Below are 18565 nucleotides of genomic sequence, written 5' to 3'. Positions count from 1 at the left end.
AAATCCACATTTTGAAAATTCTAGGACGGTGATGATTAACCTTTTTGGTGCCAAGTGTCCAAAGCGTGCACATGCATGTGTGAATGTACGTGCGCATGCCAGAACCCCCAATATGCAATGTGAACACACACACACACCGCATGCGACCCATGCATAGGCATGCATCCCTGTGCATGAGGACCCCCACGCCTGCACCCAGCCCCCCTGTGCCCTCTTTTGGCTTCCAGGTTGGTGCAGGAGGCTTTCCAGACCCAAAATGGAGCAGCCCCCCCACCTCCGTGTGCTGTTTTGGGCCTGGAAAGCCTCCTACACCAACCTGCACCCCCCATGCAAGTACATGCATCCGGCATGCGCCCTGCCCCCGTGCATGTGCAGCAGAGACTCTAAGACCAGCTGGCTGGCAGGAGACGCATGTGCATGCGCAGTGGAGCTGGGCTGGGGCGATGGCTGGTGTGTCTGCAGAGAGGGCTCTGTGTGGTAATGAGTGCCATAGGTTCACCATCTCGGTTCTAAGACATAGTGTAAATTTGATGTAAATTTGAAGCATTTTTTTAAAATTTACAAATGTTTTTAGTTACAATATATCATTCATTTTAACATTTTGTGATAAATTATTGAAGGAGACAGTTTTGAAGAGGGCATAATATGTTTATTAAAAGGTGACACGGATTCCAAAAGATTGAGAAACAGTATTTTAGACTATTGTAACTATAATATAGTTTGTGGACAGGAAATATTTTCAGTCTAGGTAGGAGACATTTTAGGAGCCAAAGACAGAGCTACCCATTTTTAGTTCATTTTTCAGAGGTGAGTTGCAAGGGTGGGGCCATTTTATAGGTCATCCTTGAAGCCATCTGATATTTGACAGACTCTGACAGACTCAAGGTATTCTGGAATCAAAATTTGAAGGTAGGGAAGGATGTGTGCAACCCACAAGTTGCTCAAACCTAGATTTGTATGAGCTGATCGAGAACATACCATACATATGCACACACACAAATGTCAGTGATTAGCGGTAAGGTGCTATCAACAACTAAGCATAGCACTCCTAGTAGAGCAGGGGTGTCCAATCTTGGCAACTATAAGACTTGTGGATTTCAACTCCCAGAATTCCCCAGCTAGCCATTCTGCATTAGAGATTTAGCAAGTATTTGGTGAGATTTGTTTCACCTCAAAAGACTACTTGTCCAGCAAATTCAATTCAACCTTTAACCCACCATTAGTATGTCAGGACAAATCCAACCTTCTGGTTCATTGCTCTGCAAGCACAAACTATCAACTATTTTTGAGGGGCAGGAATTGATATGAGTGCTGCCATTGAGAAAGCGGTGTGATTATCTCTGGAGACTTTTTGAGCAGGTTGTGTTGGAATTGAGGTGTGCAGAAAAGAGCCAAAAGTATCGTTGGAATCGTTATTTGCGAAATAACTGCTGACAAATTCTATTGACTTCTGAGGTTAGTGAGCTCACTAGAAATATCAATCTAGTACAGGGGAAAAATGGATTGATTCGTGAGTGATGATGTTATCATCAAAGAAAATGGCCTAAACCTGGTTCATTCGAACAGCTCAATCTTGCCATCTTGTCATCTTCCTAGCCACTCATTTCCAAACGATCCAGTGAAAAAAAAATCTATCAGCTGGAAACACCTCATAACATTCAGCGTGAAACCCACTGGGGCCAGTGCTCAGGTTTAGAGTTTGTGAAAACAAATGTTTCTGATGTTTCCAGAAAGCTCAACATTATCTGATGTAATCAGTAGATTACATATGTACATTTATGGATGGTATGATTGCAGTGATACTTTGTCACTTTGTCTATGCTCTTTTTAATAGTTTTAATAGTTTTGACTCTGGCTGACTGTCTGGACAGGTCCCTGCAATTTTCTTGGGAATGTTTGTAGGAACTTTAGTCCAAAACATTTGGAGGGTACCCCAAAAGTGCTTTTTCAAGAGGCAACTGGACTTCCTGGTTTTTCTTTGTCTGAAATGGTGTAGGGTTTCCTGCCTAAGCAGGGGATTGGATTAGAAGACCTCCAAGGTCCCTTCTAACTCTGTTATTCTATTCTATTCTATTCTATTCTATTCTATTCTATTCTATTCTATTCTATTCTATTCTATTCTATTCTATTCTATTCTATTCTATTTTGTTCTTTGAAGACTTTCGTTTCTCCAAGCGAAAGTCTTGGAGCTTGGAGCTTCTTGCATGAGAAACAAAATGTCTTCAAACAAAAAAAGAAAAACCAGAAAGTCCAGTTGCCTCTTGAAAAAACACCTTTGGGACAACCAAGACCTAGATGACCGAGACTCTCCATAGACATTTGGAGGGAATTAGTTTGGAAAAGACTGAACTTGCAATTTACTGGTAAATATCCCATGATGATGATGGTGATGACGTTACAATTCATTTGCACTACTACCATTGTTATTACTGCCATTTATGTCTTCTACTGACAATTTTTTTAGATTATCTGTCATCTTCAACACACATTAGGATTCTGACATCTACTGTACAGAATACATATATTTACATATATTTATTTAGACTGTATGGGAAATGGAGCCTAGGATGCAATGAGCTATATTGATTGTTCTTATCTGGCAAGAGTAGCCCAGGAGTAAGCAAGAACAGCAGTTCCATTGTGTTGTCACTCACCCCCCCCCCCACTTTCTACCTATAGTGCTAATCTCTTTCTCTTGAAACAACTGCAAAAGTTGGCAAAGATAGGGACAACAATTGCTGTATTGGTGCACAATGATATATGGTCAGTAGATAGCAAGGATATTTCCAGATATAAATACACTTATTATTTAAACAAAAAACAAAAAAACAGCAAAGCCAAATTTATTTAAAGAACTTTCTGTTACAAATGTAGATACGTGTTTTTTTCTATCACTAAATGGCTCTGTCAGGACCCTGATAGGCAAACACATTTTATTAAGTGCCACAAGCTTTCGTGAGACACAGCTCATTTCATCTGCTGTAGCTCATCAGGCAGCTGTAGTTCACATAAACATATGCAACAGTAAAGGTAAAGGTAAAGGTTCCCTTTACACATATGTGCTACTTGTTCCCGACTCTAGGGGGAGGTGCTCATCTCCGTTTCAAAGCCGAAGAGCCAGCGCTGTCCGAAGACATCGCCGTGGTCATGTGGCCGGCATGACTCAACGCCAAAGGCGCACGGAATGCTGTTACCTTCCCACCAAAGGTGGTCCCTATTTTTCTACTTGCATTTTTTACGTGCTTTCAAACTGCTAGGTTGGCAGAAGCTGGGACAAGTAACGGGAGCTCACCCCGTTACGCGGCACTAGGGATTCGAACCGCTGAACTGCCAATCTTTCGATCGACAAGCTCAGTGTCTTACCCACTAAGCCACCACGTCCCTATATGCAACAGTTACCATATCAGATTTTGGGCTACCATGGACTACCACGGCTCTCCTCAACCTTGCCTAGATGGCTCTGTGGACCCTAAATTGTTTTTCTCTCCTGTATTAAATCAGAAAGCAAATGTTTCAGCAATTGTAACTATTGGGAATAGATTTAAGAATTCATCTGACCTAATAAATCCTGCTGGTAGACCTTGGAGGTTGAAAATGTAATACATTTACTTATATAAGCATCCCTAGCTAAATGATGAATGGTGATGGTGATGGATGCTGGGAATTGTAGTTCAGTTATTGAGAAGGCAGCTACAGTCCATGTCTATGGAGATTTCAGGTCATCCAGGTTATGGCTGTCTCAAATGGGCTTTTTCAAAAGGCAACTGGACTATATATTTTTTTTCCTTGAGGAAGAAAAAAGATGTTTTGCTTCCCATCCAAGAAGCTTCATCAGTTTGGGCTGGATATTGGGGTGGTGGTGGTGGAGGAAATTAGTTCCTAGAAGGATTAGTTCTGATAATTCTTCCATTCCCCCCTCACCATCCACTCAGAACTGATGAAGCTTCCTGGATGAGAAGTGAAACATTTTCTTCCTCAAGGGAAAAAACAGCCCAGTTGCCTTTTGAAAAAGCACCTTTGAGCTACAGACCATGTAAAGTATGTCCAGGAGATGAAAGAGGGCGATAAGAAGGCTAAGCATAAGCATAGACAAAGAAGAGTGAAGGTTTCAACCTCAGCTATGTATTTTCTCTGGTTTGTGTTGCTGATTTACCATTGAATGATGTAAATTAACCAAAGTTTTTCTTCTTCTCTTCTGGTCTTTTGTAAGGTAGTTGGGAAGATCCTGGCCACAGCCATCATTATTAGAGCACTCATGAAACTTCTTGGTATGAAATCAGCAGGTCAGGTTCTTGATCCTCTCCAAGGTGAGAAAGAGACAGCTACTAGAAAGCAACAAAAATATTATTTATTAAAGAAATCACATCCAAATAATTGTCTTTAGTCCTTATTATCTTGATATTTCTATGACCTCCATTTCAAGAGCTATTTTTGATCATGAAAAAAAAAATCTGCAATTGTATAAATGTTTGTGAATGCTTGGGCTATTAATGACTACTGGCTTGTTTTTAGAGTATGTATCAGTAGTGAAATCTGAAACAGTTTATTACTGAACTGGTTCGCAGTGCATGCCAAAAGGAGGCATGGGGTAAGTAGAACAGCGTGGGGGGTGTGGGGGGGAGTGATCAGCTGTGGTGCGTGATCTTTTTTTTTACTTTTAAAATCATTTTTTTACAACCTCTTCTGCCGAATATGTTGTAAAAAAAATGCTTTTAAAAGTAAAAAAAAGGTTCTGACGATCGAGCGGCTCAGCTGTGATCACCCGAGCTTTTTTAAAAAAAAACTTTTAGAAGCATTTTTTAAAAGAAGCAGCAAGCAGGGAAGCGGGCAACCAGGCGATTAGGTGGGCATGGGCGGGGCCCCCCCGGATTTTTGGTACTGGGTCTCTCAACCACCCGCTGCCATTGCTACTGGATCAGCCGATCTGGTCTGAACCGGGAGCATTTCACCCCTGGTATGTATTATTATTATGTAGGAAATAATGTCGGAGTCAGACAGTTTGACAGTTTGGTGGCAGTAAACATTCTAGGTAGCTTAAAACATTTTAATAGGTCAATATAAAAGATTTCGCAAATGACTATAATAGGTACACATGGTTGGCAAAAGAATTATCTTGTGTTTGTGCTGTGGCTGATATGATAACATTTCTGGGAAATCTGATCTGACTCAATTTAGAATAACAACCCATATTTATGAAGAACTTATCCAATCTTAAGAATCTAGGTAAGCTTTCTTACACAAAATTGGATCTCAGCACTGGAGAGGCACAAAATGCATTTGTCTGCTCTGCCCTCAAACAAGTAGCAAATTGTCCTGACATACCTGGAAAATCTGGAAGTTAATGATGCAATTGAATGAAATGAAGTCATTAGTTATCCTTTTGCTCCTTCTGACTCTGAAATTTGGACACTGGGGTGTTTTCCTCTCTTGTACCATATATGCACCCAAAGTATAGCAGCCAGCATAGTTAAAAAGATGGGTATTTTCAAGATGAGCAGGATAAAATCAAGATTTCTAAACAGAGAAAAGTTCCAACATTTTATTTTAAATTGTTCTTCATTATGACAAGTATAGATAAGCCACTCATTTATTTCACTTTTAATTTACATTGCTCTTTTAGTACAAATAGAACAAATGAGTTCCCATATTTGCTTCACCATTATCGACCATTATTTTTGCTGTGTATATTTTCTGTCCAGGAGTAGGATTATTTTCCTGTACTCAAAATATTATTTTTTTGTTTTTACAGGACATTCGTGTCTTAACTCAGACTATGTAAAGAAACATCTCCTTTTATATAGCTCTGCTTATAATTTATGACCATGATTAGAAATTGTGCTACGTGTCCCACCATCAAATTCATGTCACCTAAGTGGTTGTGGAAATAGCTCTAAAGAAGAGCTAAGAATCATGGTGCAGACAGGTTGACTGGTCCTAGAAGTCAGATTTTGTTTACTAGGTAAGATACTGAAAAACAATCCTGCCTCCAGAGCAGGAAGAATCTTTCTTAGAGAGTGAAGATAAAAGGAGGAAAGGGGAATAAAGTAGTTCTTGTCAATGGATCTAATCCATCAACTTGTACAGATGGACATAAATTGCATCTGGTCAGAGCAGCTATTATGTGAGCTGAAAATATAGGACATTATGATTTGTCCTTTGCAAAGTGAGATCATTCACTTTTCCACCTATGACATGTTGACATCTTTGGCCTCTGTGAGGATGGAGGTTCTATTTCATGGTCCATCTCAGCTGACTTATAGATCTAGTTGATTTTGGGCAGAGCTTGAGGATCACTTTAATGATTTGGCAGGCAGTTCTACCACAAACCTTGTTAAATTCTGGAAATCTGAGATAGTCGGCAGGAATGCTCCTGGTCTATCTTTGTGTATCAATGCTGGAAGACAATTACATCTAAAAATCCACCCCATTGGTTCGGGGTGAGGCATCATTGATACGTTGCTGATACCCTTTTATAGATCGATAGCCCAAGTCACACTGGAGATGCTCTGGAGGTCTTCTCCTAGTGATTGAAGGCTGTGAGGAACTGGCTGGGATAAAACAAAATCTGGGCAATATGGAGTTAGTCCAGAAATCAGTAGGTTCCTTGGAAACATCTATGCTGACTCTGGATAAGGATGCACTATCCTTGAGGTTTGTGGACAACTTGGGGATTCCCTGGAGTCATGGCTACTGTTTGATGACCAGATTTATATTACGGTCCGGGTTTGCCCAGCTTAAACTACTGTGCCACTTGTGGTTCATTCTGGACCAGAGGCCTTAGTGGTGTCCTCATCACTTTGAGGTTGGACTACTGCATTCTATTTGGAGCTGCTTAAGAAAGCTATACAAAAACTTTAGCTGGTGGAAAATGCAGCTGCCCTTATTTTGACATTTGAGAGCTGCTTCAGCAGAGTATACTTGTTCTTTGGGGACTGCATTGTCTGCAAATAGGTTTCTAAACATTATTCAAAGTGCTGGTGTTGACCTAGGAAGTTCACATGTTTTAACTCTTAGTTACTTAGGGTATCCTTTTCTTCAAACAGAAATGTGTGTTTAACTATGAAAAAGATGTTTCACATCCATCCACAAGGGGTAGAGGGAGAACCCAGAGTTAGGCTGTTATAGTGGCTGATAAAAATAGCTTGCCACCAAATGGTCCTTAGTCTATTAATTTTCAGGAATATGGTGGCACGTTTTATTTTATTGGGTGTTTAGAATCTACTTGGCTACTTGGTTGGTGGTGATTTTTAATTTTATTTTTAAGTTCAGCGTTTATTTTTGAGCTTGATTACAATGTTATAAGGTAGCATTCTGGAATTTCATGGGGATGAATGGTGCTATTTTATTTGTATTTATGGACTGTGAAGTGCCCTGAGTATTGTGATTATATCTATTCTAACTTTACCCCCCTTCTATCTCCCTCATCTCCCTCTCTCTCTCTCCCCCTCTCTCTTATCTCTCTCTTATCTCTCTCTCACACATCTATCTATCTATCTATCTATCTATCTATCTATCTATCTATCTATCTATCTATCTATCTATCTATCTATCTATCCATCTATCTATCTCTATGTATCCATATATATATATGTGTGCATTTGTATGTGTGCACACACACGTGCATATTCTAATTTATTTTTATTTTTTATTTATTTTGTCACACAGTATATATAAGCATAAGCATGAAATAACTATACAATATATAAGCATATATATAAGCATGAGTATGTAATAACTAAATTAATTGAATATAAAGAAAGGAAACAATAGGACAGGAACGGTAGGCATGCTGGTGCTCTTATGCACGCCCCTTACAGACCTCTTAGGAATGGAGTGAGGTCAGTGGTAGACAGTTTTTGGTTAAAGCCAAATAAATAATAAATAAATAATAAATAATATGAAGTGAATACAAAATGTCACAAAAGAAAAGGTGCCTAACAGAGAAAAATCAAGTGTTTGTTTGTAAATGTCAGGAACCACTGAGCCAAAATGGAGAAGTAACGGAGCATGAAGCTAGGAAACAAATCCAGAAAGCATTACAAACATCTATTACAACAGGGAAAATTAAAATTATACAATAATTTTAGGTTATAAGCATTATAGACAAGCATATTTGGGGGAGGGTAGATTTGTCTGATATATCCAAGAAGATGTAAAACCCCTATTCAAATGGAGCAAACACCTCCACAGAATTACCATGGGCCGTTCATATCAGTTCTCAAATAACCATGCGATGGGCCTAGTCCAGTGATGGAGAACCTACGGCATGCATTCCGGAAGTGGCAGGCAAGCCATCTTTCCAGGCACGCCAGCCATCGCCAATTGCTCTTCCGGGTTCCGGCGTGCACATGGGCAACGGCCAACTGGTGTTCACACACTGGGAGCGCCGGAAGCCAGAAGAGCAACGGGTGATGGCTGGCATGCCTGGAGAGATGGCTCTGCATGCCACTTCCGGCTGAGCTTCTAGTTTCTGGCACGCGCGTGCAGGCTGGCCAGCTGGTCTTCCTGTGCGCATGCATGCCAGAAACCGGAAGACCAGGTGACTGGCACAGGTGTCAGAAATCGGAAGCTCAGCATGCACTGGCCGGGGAATTGCTCTTCTGGCTTCTGGTGCTCCCCCATGTGCATGCACGCTCCCATTTCGGCACTCGGTGCCAAAAAGGTTCACCAACACTGGCCTAGTCTATCTTACCCCTTCAACCCAGCAAGGAAGTCAGGCTAATCTTCAAATGGAAAGTGAAATCAAAGAGGTGTCTGAAAAACTAATAATAAAATGGTGGACAGTTTCTATTACCTTAGAAAAATGGATGGGGTCTTTAGTTTATATTCCACCATCTAGAGGTACAATGTTTTTGGTTGATACAAGAATCCTTTTAGCAGAACATACTACCTATGGAATTCCAGCCAGAAAATGGCTTTTTCCTTAATGTAGCTTAGGCATGTTTTCTGTGCTGCATGCTCTAGAATAGACGTGTAAATCTGACGGCTTGCGGGCCGGATGTGTCACGCGTAGACACCACTCACCCATCTCCACAAAGGGAAAACATCACAATATGTCACATGACAGCAACGTAATGCTGCGAGTTTGACACCCATGCTCTAGAACGTAGAATAATAGGGTTGGAAAGGACCTTGGAGGTCTTCCAGTCCAACCCCTTGCTCAAGCAGGAGACCTTATATCCAGTGGTGGGATTCAAATAATTTAACAACAACAACCAACCAACCAACCAACAAACTCCAAAGATGTGGCTCCAGCTAGTCTGGGCATACTGCCAAGAATCATTAAGGGCTGTTACAATATAACAAGGCTTAACTGGAGAAGCAGTTTCTGAAAACACTTAATGATAAACAGGATTAGGCTAGAAACCACACAGAGGCACACCAGAATGTTTCCTTCCTGCCTTCCTGACAGGATTAGCTCTGTAAAGTGGGAAAAACAAAAGGCTGTTGGAAGGAGATTTCTTCCAACAAGAGGTTCGCCGAACTGCTCAGAAAGTTAACAAATGGTTCTCCCGAACCGGTGCGAACCGGCTGAATCCCACCACTGCCTATAGCCCTACCATTCTAGACTGCTTTTAGTTATGATGTCCAGATTGTCCAGAGGTAATCAGATTGCTGCTAACTACAGTATCGTTTGGCATCCTGTTTTATTTAAGAAGTATCTACTGCAGAGGTGGGTTTCAGCAGGTTATGACCAGTTCTGGAGAACCGGTAGCGGAAATTTTGAGTAGTTCGGAGAACCGGTAGTAAAAATTCTGACTGGCCCCGCCCCCATCTATTCTCTGCCTCCCGAGTCCCAGCTGATTGGGAGGAAATGGGGATTTTGCAGCAACCTTCCCCTGGATTGGGTAGGGAATGGGGATTTTGCAGTATTCTTCCCCGCCACACCCACCAAGCCACGCCCACAAAGCCATGCCCACAAAGCCATGCCATGCCCATCAAGTCACACCCACAGAACCGGTAGTAAAAAATTTTGAAACCCACCACTGATCTACTGGTAAACTATTTGGAATTTTCCTTGGAATATCAAATATAAGCAAGAAATTAGAATACCTTTCAGGAGATAACGGAGGTTCACTTGGTTCTACTGTTTTATTGTCTTTGTTTCTAGATGTAGGTGTGGAAACATCATCTGTAGATAATAACATCTTTTGTCAAATACTAATATAGGAGATAAAAATGAATGCACCCACTTTTCCTGATTTATGTAGTTATAAAAAGAGGCATCAAACTGGACTTAGTTTGTTTCAAATATTATTATGATAATAATAAAGACTGCTGTTTAAAACATGCAGTTTAAGAAATATAGGACACAGTGATCCGTGAGTTCAAGCATGATGTACTCTCTATCTGTGGCCAAATCTATGAAAATCACAAGCATTGTATTGTGCATCGTGGCTGCAGCTTTGAAAATACCCAGCCAGTGGTCTACTAATTTAAAATATTTATGTGTATTATATTACACATTACTATTCATTTACAAATGTCCCATTCGAAAGAGCAAAAAACATACATTAAAGCAATTCTCTCCACAAAATTGTTAGAACAAAACCTTGCCTCTCAGTGTTATAAAAGCAAGTCTTGCATGATAAACCAGGCCATATATTGAAGAGAATACAAACAGTGAGGAATTACCTTTGTTTAAGCATGTAAAAGCTCCTCAGTTATAAGTTAGGGGCAGAAAGGCTCCAAGAACATTTGAGGTGGGTGGGGGATCTATACAATGAGGCAAGAAAAGATCTGTCATTTTGTCTTGTGCAACTTCCTCCTGCTGGATTTGCTTTCCTATCCTCTTCTTACCCTGGTGCAGTGGTATCACCCTCATCTTTCAATTGGCTGCCCCATGGAATTGTGTTGAGGACCCTCAAGTCAATATGTTGTGGGGCTGCTATGGTAGGTGCCTGCAGAGAAATCTCCTGTGCTCACTCAAGTAGCAGATAACCGGTAGGGAGGCAAGTCAACCTGGAGAAGTACATTATGCCTTTGCTCTGCACAGTAGGTAGAGACAGCAACTAATAGGACCTTGGCAATTCACTCCAGCCTTTCATTTTATCAAAAATATACCTTTGAAGGATAATTGTGTTGGGATATTATTTCTAGCCAAATTGCTTTTCCAGAAGACTGTACATGCTTTAATTATACTGATGAATGACAGGCTATACACCTAAATGCAGTTTCCAGAAGTAGCAGCATCTGGGATGACGTGAGACACTGTTTATAGCATTAGCAATAGCACTTAGGCTTATATACCACTTCACAGTGCTTTTACAACCCTCTCTAAGTGGTTTACAGAGTCAGCCTATTGCCCCCAACAACCTGGTCCTCATTTTACCGACCTTGGAAGGATGGAAGGCTGAGTCAACCTTGAGCCGTTCAGAATTGAACTCCTGAATTCCCTCAACACTGTCAGACTATTTACTGAATCTGCACTACTATTAATCGTTTCATAGTTCCCATCACCAATCTCTTTCCACTTATGACTGTATGACTATAACTTGTTGCTGGCAATCCTTATGATTTATATTGCTATATTGATCATCAATTGTGTTGTAAATGTTGTACCTTGATGAACGTATCTTTTCTTTTATGTACACTGAGAGCATATGCACCAAGACAAATTCCTTGTGTGTCCAATCACACTTGGCCAATAAAAATTCTATTCTATTCTATTCTGAAGTGAGCAGTGAGTTAGCCCTGCAGTACTGCATTCTAACCACTGTGCCACCACGACTCTTAATACATCTTAATGCATCTTAATACCCCATGGCTCTTGTACATCTTTACATTATTTCTACAAACTTAAGAGGCTAAACAGGTGTCATTTAAAATGGAAACTGTAATTCTCTGAAATCTAAGCAAAACCAATAATCACAACAAGGAATCCTCAACTTAGGACAGCAATGGAGCCCAAAATTTCTGTGGCTAAGAAGCGAGACATTAGTTAAGTGAGCTTTGCCCCATTTTATGACCTTTCTTGCCACAGTTGTTAAATGCATCGTTACAGTTGTAGGGTTACTAACACGGTTGTTCAGGGAATCGCGCTTGCCCATTGACTTTGCTTGTCAGAAGGTTGCAAAAAGTGATTGCATGACCCTGGGACACTTGCAGCCTGCATAAACACATGCCAGTTGAATTTTGATCACGTGACCATGGAGATGCCGCGAAGGTAATAAATTTGAAAAACGGTCATAAGTGACTTTTTTCAGTGCCGTTGTCGTTTGGAATGGTCACTAAAACAATGATTGTAAGTCAAGGACTACCTGTATATAGTTCTAGTGTTTGGCTAGAAACAACAGAGCGTTGTCCTCCTACGGTTGCATGATGGCTCTCTTCCTAAAATAATAACTACAGCAAAAGGATACCTGCAATAACGATTAGTTCCACCGGCTGCCAGGTGTCATATTTTCTCTCCACCCCACATAGGTAAGTCCCAGCATCGTTGTGAGTGAGGTTCTCCATGACCACCCTGAATTCACGAAGTACGTGGTTGTCTTTGATGGACATGCCATTCTGCTTCACCTCTTTCTCTGATCCGGTTGTTCGGATGGTACGGTTACGAGAACAGAATCTAAATCGTTCTTCTTTGCACCAATACTTGACAGCTTCTTCATCCCCTTTTCTATATTTGCAGCAGATAGTCGCTGAGCCCCCATAGGGATAAGGCCCTAATTTAAGAGTCTCCAGCATCCAGCAAACTGAAAAACAGTTACAACCATTTTTACTAAAAAGAGGAAGAAAAATAACACAGACCCCAGAACGATACACTGCATCCAGAGTTCCACTTAAGTCTCTGTAGCATTGCATGAAATTAATTGGATAAAGAGGAAAGAATTTACTCATCTTCCCTAAACAGATTGCTCTTCAGAAAGGTTCATCTTCAGTTATCCCCAAGTTAAGAAGGCTTGTGAACTATTAAATTTGGTCCCAGATGTCTGAAGAACACCATGTTAGTCAAAGCTGATTTATATAATCACTTTTCTTAAAGAGAGTCCATCATGGATTTCCCTCAATTTGAAATGCAGCAGTCGACAAAATGAATCAGCCTCCCTAGTGCCTGAACTGAGTGCCTGCCTGCAATCCCTTTTCAGCAAGTGGTGTTCTTAGATGTTAGCATCTGTTTGGGGGAAAAAAAAGATGTGTAGCAATCATCAAGAAGGCAAAACAACAACAACAAAAAAACAACAACCCCCCCCCCAAAAATGAGCAGGACAAATATTAACATCTTATTTCAAGAGTGAATGAAACTTCTTTAGAGAAGGAGATTTCACAGGCAGCCCAGAAAATCGGGTCAGGAAAGTGAGAGAGGGGCATGGGGCAAAAGGAAAGCTTGGAAAAGAAGAAGGAATGAAGTGTAGGAAGTTTTCAAGAATGTGCCCAGCCCTGTGGGATCTCTTCTAAGCCCTTCTTCTGTTTTGACATTGGAATGGAGCAGTTTGTCCTTCTTCTTATTTATTTTATTTATTTATTTATCAAACTTATATACCGCACCATCTCCCGTAGGACTCAGGGCGGTTCACAGGCATATTAAAAACAATATAAAAACAATATAATAAATAAACATTAAAACCCAGTTAAAACTAAATATTATAATAGCCTGATCACTAAAACAGTAAAAACCAGTAAAACCCACATTAAAATTTAGCTAAAACATTTTGTTCTTAGGCTAGTCCCGCACGCTGAAATAATAGAGTCTTCAGTTCACGTCTGAAGGTCCGGAGGTCGGGGAGTTGTCGTAATCCCGGAGGAAGCTCGTTCCACAGGGCTGGTGCCGCCCTTCTTCTTTATGTAAGTCTCTCTAATGAAGGCTTGTTAATGCACATTTTTCCTGTGAATGCATTACCATTTCAATATGTTTATTTTAAACAAATGGATTTTTCACTAGAGAAAGGCTGATAATCTGTGTTGCTTTTCATACTGCCGGAGACTTTCTTTGCTCAATCTCATTTCACTAATCCACTCTCCTAGAAACTTTTTTGTTGATTTTTATTAATTTGGATTATTATAATAAAATATAATATAAACTAAATGTAGAGAAAGAAAAAATAGAAAGACTAAAAAGGGCAAGGGAAAAAGAAGAAATAAAAAAGTAAGAGCATAGTAAAGGGAAAAGAGATATATAAAGAAGCGACTTCCAATTTTCATCGCAAGTTTAAACAAATTTAGTAACTCTTCATTCTCTCTTAGGTTACCAATATTAATCTCTTTATCCTGTATCCCATCTCTTATCTATAAAATCCATAAAACATTTTTTCAGTCCTTTCATCAGCAGAAAATCCAAAAAGAATAGCCAGAAGTAACAATATATCTTATTTTAACCTTGATCAAATAAGCCAGCTTTATATTTCTTCCTTTTACAGTCTTAACCTTTAGTTGTTATAGCATTTGATTTCTCTTCATTTGTTCTTTGTCCTATTACACAGACTTTTTCAAGGCTTCTTTTCCCCCCCTTTTAAACATCCCTGATGATGTCAGATTTGACGTTCAGGGTGTATGAAAATAGGCTGAAAAAGATTGCCAGACACAGGATGATTAAGGAAAACATAACAAATTGAAACATGGATATGAAACATCAACTTCAATTCAAAATAAAATGATTGCCTTTGACCCAACACAAAAATGTTTGAGAAAGAATGGATCTATATTACTTACTTAGAATGGTGTTAATAATAATAATAATAATAATAATAATAATAATAATAATAATAATAATAATAACAACAACAACAACAACAACAATAACAACAACAACAACAACAACAGAGTTGGAAGGGACCTTGGAGGTCTTCTAGTCCAACCCCCTGCCCAGGCTGGAAACCCTACACCATTTCAGAGAAATGGTTATACAACATTTTCAGACAAATGGTTATCCAACATGCGTTCATCTGTGAAAGAAAGAAAGGAAGAAAGGAAGGAAGGAAGGAAGGAAGGAAGGAAGGAAGGAAGGAAGGAAGGAAGGAAGGAGGAAGGAAGGAAGGAAAGAAAACTGGTATATTGCTTACCCACCAATTTTTCAATGTATTCTGAAACCAGCTGCCATCAGATCAGTTGACTAAAACATCCCCCAGCCCTACCTGAATTCCTTGATGTAATTGTAGTCAAAAGCTTCTAATACGTTTTATCTCGTATTGTAATTTCTCTATTGCAACTCGACTGTGAAGCATAAATGGGTGTCCCTAGATTGTAATGTTCTATATTTGTATTTCTGCCGTCCTTTCACAATTTTGTCATCTGCCAAAAGGACCAGAGAGAAACTGTGCTCCACATCATTGGCTAAATTGTCCAACATTTATATATCTTTGTTGCAGGTAGCTGAACCCAAATCTAAACTACTCCCCAGCCCCAATAGTTCTCACCATGGAATAGAGTCCAAATCAAGCCATATAAAAGATTCATTGTTCTTGTTTAAGTAAGATTTTTTTTTTACAAAAATGTTGCTTCTCTTTCTAAGTTGTTTCCAGAATCTTCTTTCATTTTCATCTCAACCACAAACCTTGGAGATTTTTTTTTTTTTGTGCTTCTGGTAGTCTGTTGAAATAACTATGTTTCACCAGAGGAAGAGATCAGATCTTGCTTAATTTTTTTAAAAAGAAAACACATGATTATTAATCCCCAAATTGTCATATCGGTAAAGTAGAAACTGCAAACTCATCCTCGGAATAGAAAAAGTACCTTTCTGGAATATTGCCCCCTTGCTCTTTCAATCCTCTACTGCAGGGGTGGGTTTTACTTACCTTTACTACTGGTTTGTAACGGGATCGTACACGCTCCCTCACTTTGTGCACATACACGTTGAGCTTCTGTGCATGTGCAGATTGTCTATGATGTCATCTGGGTGGGTGGGCAGACCCTACCCCCGGTTTTAATACCGGTTCGCAAGAACCGGACCGAACCGGGAGCAACCCACCACTGCTCTACTGCCCCGGTAGTCCTGTCTTACCACTTCAAAATACACTCCGTTGGCTCACTGACTTCATTAGGCAGATGTATATTCAAATATTTGCGGTTGTCTTTATCTAATCAAATGCCTTGCTGCTGATCCATCACGATGTGCTCTAACTTGCATAAATGTATAAAGAAGGACTGTGACCTCTTCCCTCTTTAAGCCTATCTTTGCCTCCAGCACTGTCAATAAACCAACCAATTGTACTTCAGTGCAATGTTTCCTGGTCAATTCAAATGTATCCCCGAGAAAATTCTCCTGAACAAATCCTTGGCTTTCTTTCAGTTAAAACATTACCTTCAGAAGAGGTTCGTCAGATTTGCTTTTTGTCATCACAGGCATCTCTAGCTTCATCAAGCAGGTGAATTTCAGTATGCTTGCATGCCTATAAGTGCTCGATATCATATCCTTGCTTCCCTGATCATGTTGTTTGCCATCCCTTCCTATAGGAAAAAAGCAGGCAGAGCTGGAGGTCAGAGTTAAATGTGTCATCAGTTTAGAGTCCTTGTGTTGCCACAAGAGATCAAAGTCCAGCCCCCCCCAAAATTTTGTTGACCCTTATCTAATGCTAATTTAGTGCTGTTAATTGATTAGATTCTTGTGTATAGATTTGAATAAATCTTCCATGCTACATACTTTAGGAATGATCCTGATCCTTTGCTATTCTCTCTCCCAAACAAGCTATTCTGTGAGTTATTGCTGTGTGAATGTGATCTTGGCTGTATCTCAGGGCTTGGGAACTCTTCCTGTACCTTTAAAGCAGCTACAAATGCCTTCTCCCACCCTACAGTTATTGCTAAGTCCCACTCAACATTAGCTAAAGAATGTATACACACACCACCAGAGATCATGTCTTGTGACCTTTCCTCACCCTCTCTTTGGTAAAGACTCTTCTTTAGAAGAGGAAGGGAAAGGAAGGGAATGGCCAACCCTTTTGCAAGTTGTTGAAATTCCTGCCCATGCTGGAAATAGAAAGCAAAGAACTATTTGGGTCAGTGCTCCTAAGAGCATTGCTTCGGGGAGATGCAGTTGGACTGTCATATAAGAAATCTGGAAAGAGATCAAGGACATTTTCTTCCATACAAATGCACATTCATGGATGCATTTTTGTGACAGTGTTGGAGAGCAGCTCTTCATTGCAAAGAGATGGGTGAGATGACAGGTGGGGGAGGAGCAGAGCAGAGAGAGCATAAACATGTGCAGTATTAGGTTTGGTCTTTAAAAAAAATAAGACAGATCTTCATATACAAATAAATGTGGACATCTCTTCATGAGGGCATCCAGCCCCATCTGATCACCCAGAGACCTGATCTGGTTTCTGTCTGTCTCTGTGGTAGTTGGTTTGAAATAAGAGCAAGCTGGTGGTTCTTTTCCTCTTTTCACATTCTCTCATACCTTCCCCTATTACCTATTCATAGCACAATTCATCCAAGTGGCCAAAAACTATACTGGCATCAAATATGCTGTCCGCATAGCTAATCCATATTTACCTCTACTACCTCTGATTTAAGTTGCTGTAGTCGCCTGACTTCCTTCCCTTAGATGTCCAAATTCAATGATACAGACTCTTTAGCTCCCACTGATCACAAGGGGGCAGTAGGGCGTAGATCAAGATGTCTATGGAGATTCTCAGTCATCCCGGTCAAGGTTGTCCCAAAAGTGCTTTTTCAAAAGGAACTGGACTTTAGTGTGAAAAATGGTCTTAAGTCACTTTTTTTCAGTGCTGTTATAACTTTGAACGGTCACTAAACAAACTGCTGTAAGTCAAGAACTACCTGTACATTTTTTTTCTATTCCAGTTGAAAATCCTGCTTCATTAATTATGGCTCATATTAGATATCTATTCTCTGGATGGCACTTACAGGCCCACACAGAATATTTCAACTACTAAATATTCAAGAGACAAAGCTCAAATATTTGAAGTCTTTCGGAGTGTGTGAATAACAGAGAACAGGCTATATTGGTTAGTGGTACAGCTAAGGGTGACTTAAGGCTGGCTCGCTCAAGGGGCTGGGATAAGATGAAGACAACACAATGAAGACGCAACAGAAAAAAAAAAGATTTGCTTGCCAGGCATCCACATTTGGGACATGGTTCACTGCAAGTAGATGAAGGCCTTTCATGCATATTGAACGGCATTGGAGAATGGAGAGGCATTTCCAACCTAAACGGTAACAAAGACTTTAAAAGAATGGGTCTGTAGCAGGGGTGAAATCTTCCCTGCCTGTTTGGAAGTGTGCGCTCTGCGCGCGTCCATCACATGTGATTTTGGACCCTCTGTGCATGCGCAGAGGGTAAAAAAAGGTTACTTCCTGGTTAAAACCAGGATGTAATAACGACCCGGCGGATGGGTGGAACCTCGTGCTGCTGCCACTACTGGTTCTCCGAACCATCCGCCGCTACCGGTTCTGTCGAACCGGTCAGAACCGGTAGCATTTCATCCCTGGTCTGTAGTCATGCATAATGCAAACATAGGCAGCGCTCACCCAAACCTTAATTAAGATGTGCTATGGAAGCAAGTCCTTTTGGAGAGACAGAGGTGTTTGCTGGCTGAGGACATTGAGGATCAGTGTTTCTGTAAATAATCCAAAGGAAAAGGTATCTATGGGCTCATTAAAGCTCTCC

General features: G+C 40.3%; 1 protein-coding gene across 8 annotated transcripts; it reads right to left on the bottom strand.

Annotated features, from left to right (window-relative positions):
* Nucleotides 1-647: 647 nt before the first annotated feature.
* Nucleotides 648-15867, bottom strand: LOC131189479 (CMRF35-like molecule 7). Of its 8 annotated transcripts, none has more exons than XM_058165560.1 (5): nucleotides 15732-15867; nucleotides 12363-12695; nucleotides 10054-10132; nucleotides 5323-5514; nucleotides 648-4325 (listed from the first exon to the last, which is right to left on the bottom strand). In XM_058165560.1, exons 2-4 carry the CDS (start codon nucleotides 12685-12687, stop codon nucleotides 5373-5375), a joined length of 546 nt encoding a protein of 181 aa, XP_058021543.1. In that variant the 5' UTR covers nucleotides 12688-12695; nucleotides 15732-15867; the 3' UTR covers nucleotides 648-4325; nucleotides 5323-5372. The 8 variants fall into 8 exon arrangements, with proteins under 8 accessions (XP_058021543.1, XP_058021542.1, XP_058021540.1 ...); XM_058165559.1 differs by lacking the exon at nucleotides 15732-15867 and adding an exon at nucleotides 15354-15465; XM_058165557.1 differs by lacking the exon at nucleotides 15732-15867 and adding an exon at nucleotides 15354-15413 and having other exon boundaries at nucleotides 12363-13114.
* Nucleotides 15868-18565: the final 2698 nt, after the last annotated feature.

Source organism: Ahaetulla prasina, chromosome 2 (assembly GCF_028640845.1).
Source record: "Ahaetulla prasina isolate Xishuangbanna chromosome 2, ASM2864084v1, whole genome shotgun sequence".
Lineage (NCBI taxonomy): Eukaryota > Metazoa > Chordata > Lepidosauria > Squamata > Colubridae > Ahaetulla > Ahaetulla prasina.
Note: the sequence above shows the minus strand (reverse complement) of the source record. Positions and strands in the feature narration are given on the sequence as shown.

Bases quoted from the DNA above. Each gene is read 5' to 3' on its own strand.
- LOC131189479 (XM_058165557.1), bottom strand. From the start codon at position 12,840: ATGAGTAAATTCTTTCCTCTTTATCCAATTAATTTCATGCAATGCTAC. The intron at 10,133-12,362 runs GTATCCTTTTGC...TATTATCTACAG, and splicing joins GGAACTAATCGTTATTGCAG to ATGATGTTTCCACACCTACA. The intron at 5,515-10,053 runs GTATTCTAATTT...TTCTCTGTTTAG, and splicing joins CCTCCGTTATCTCCTGAAAG to AAATCTTGATTTTATCCTGC.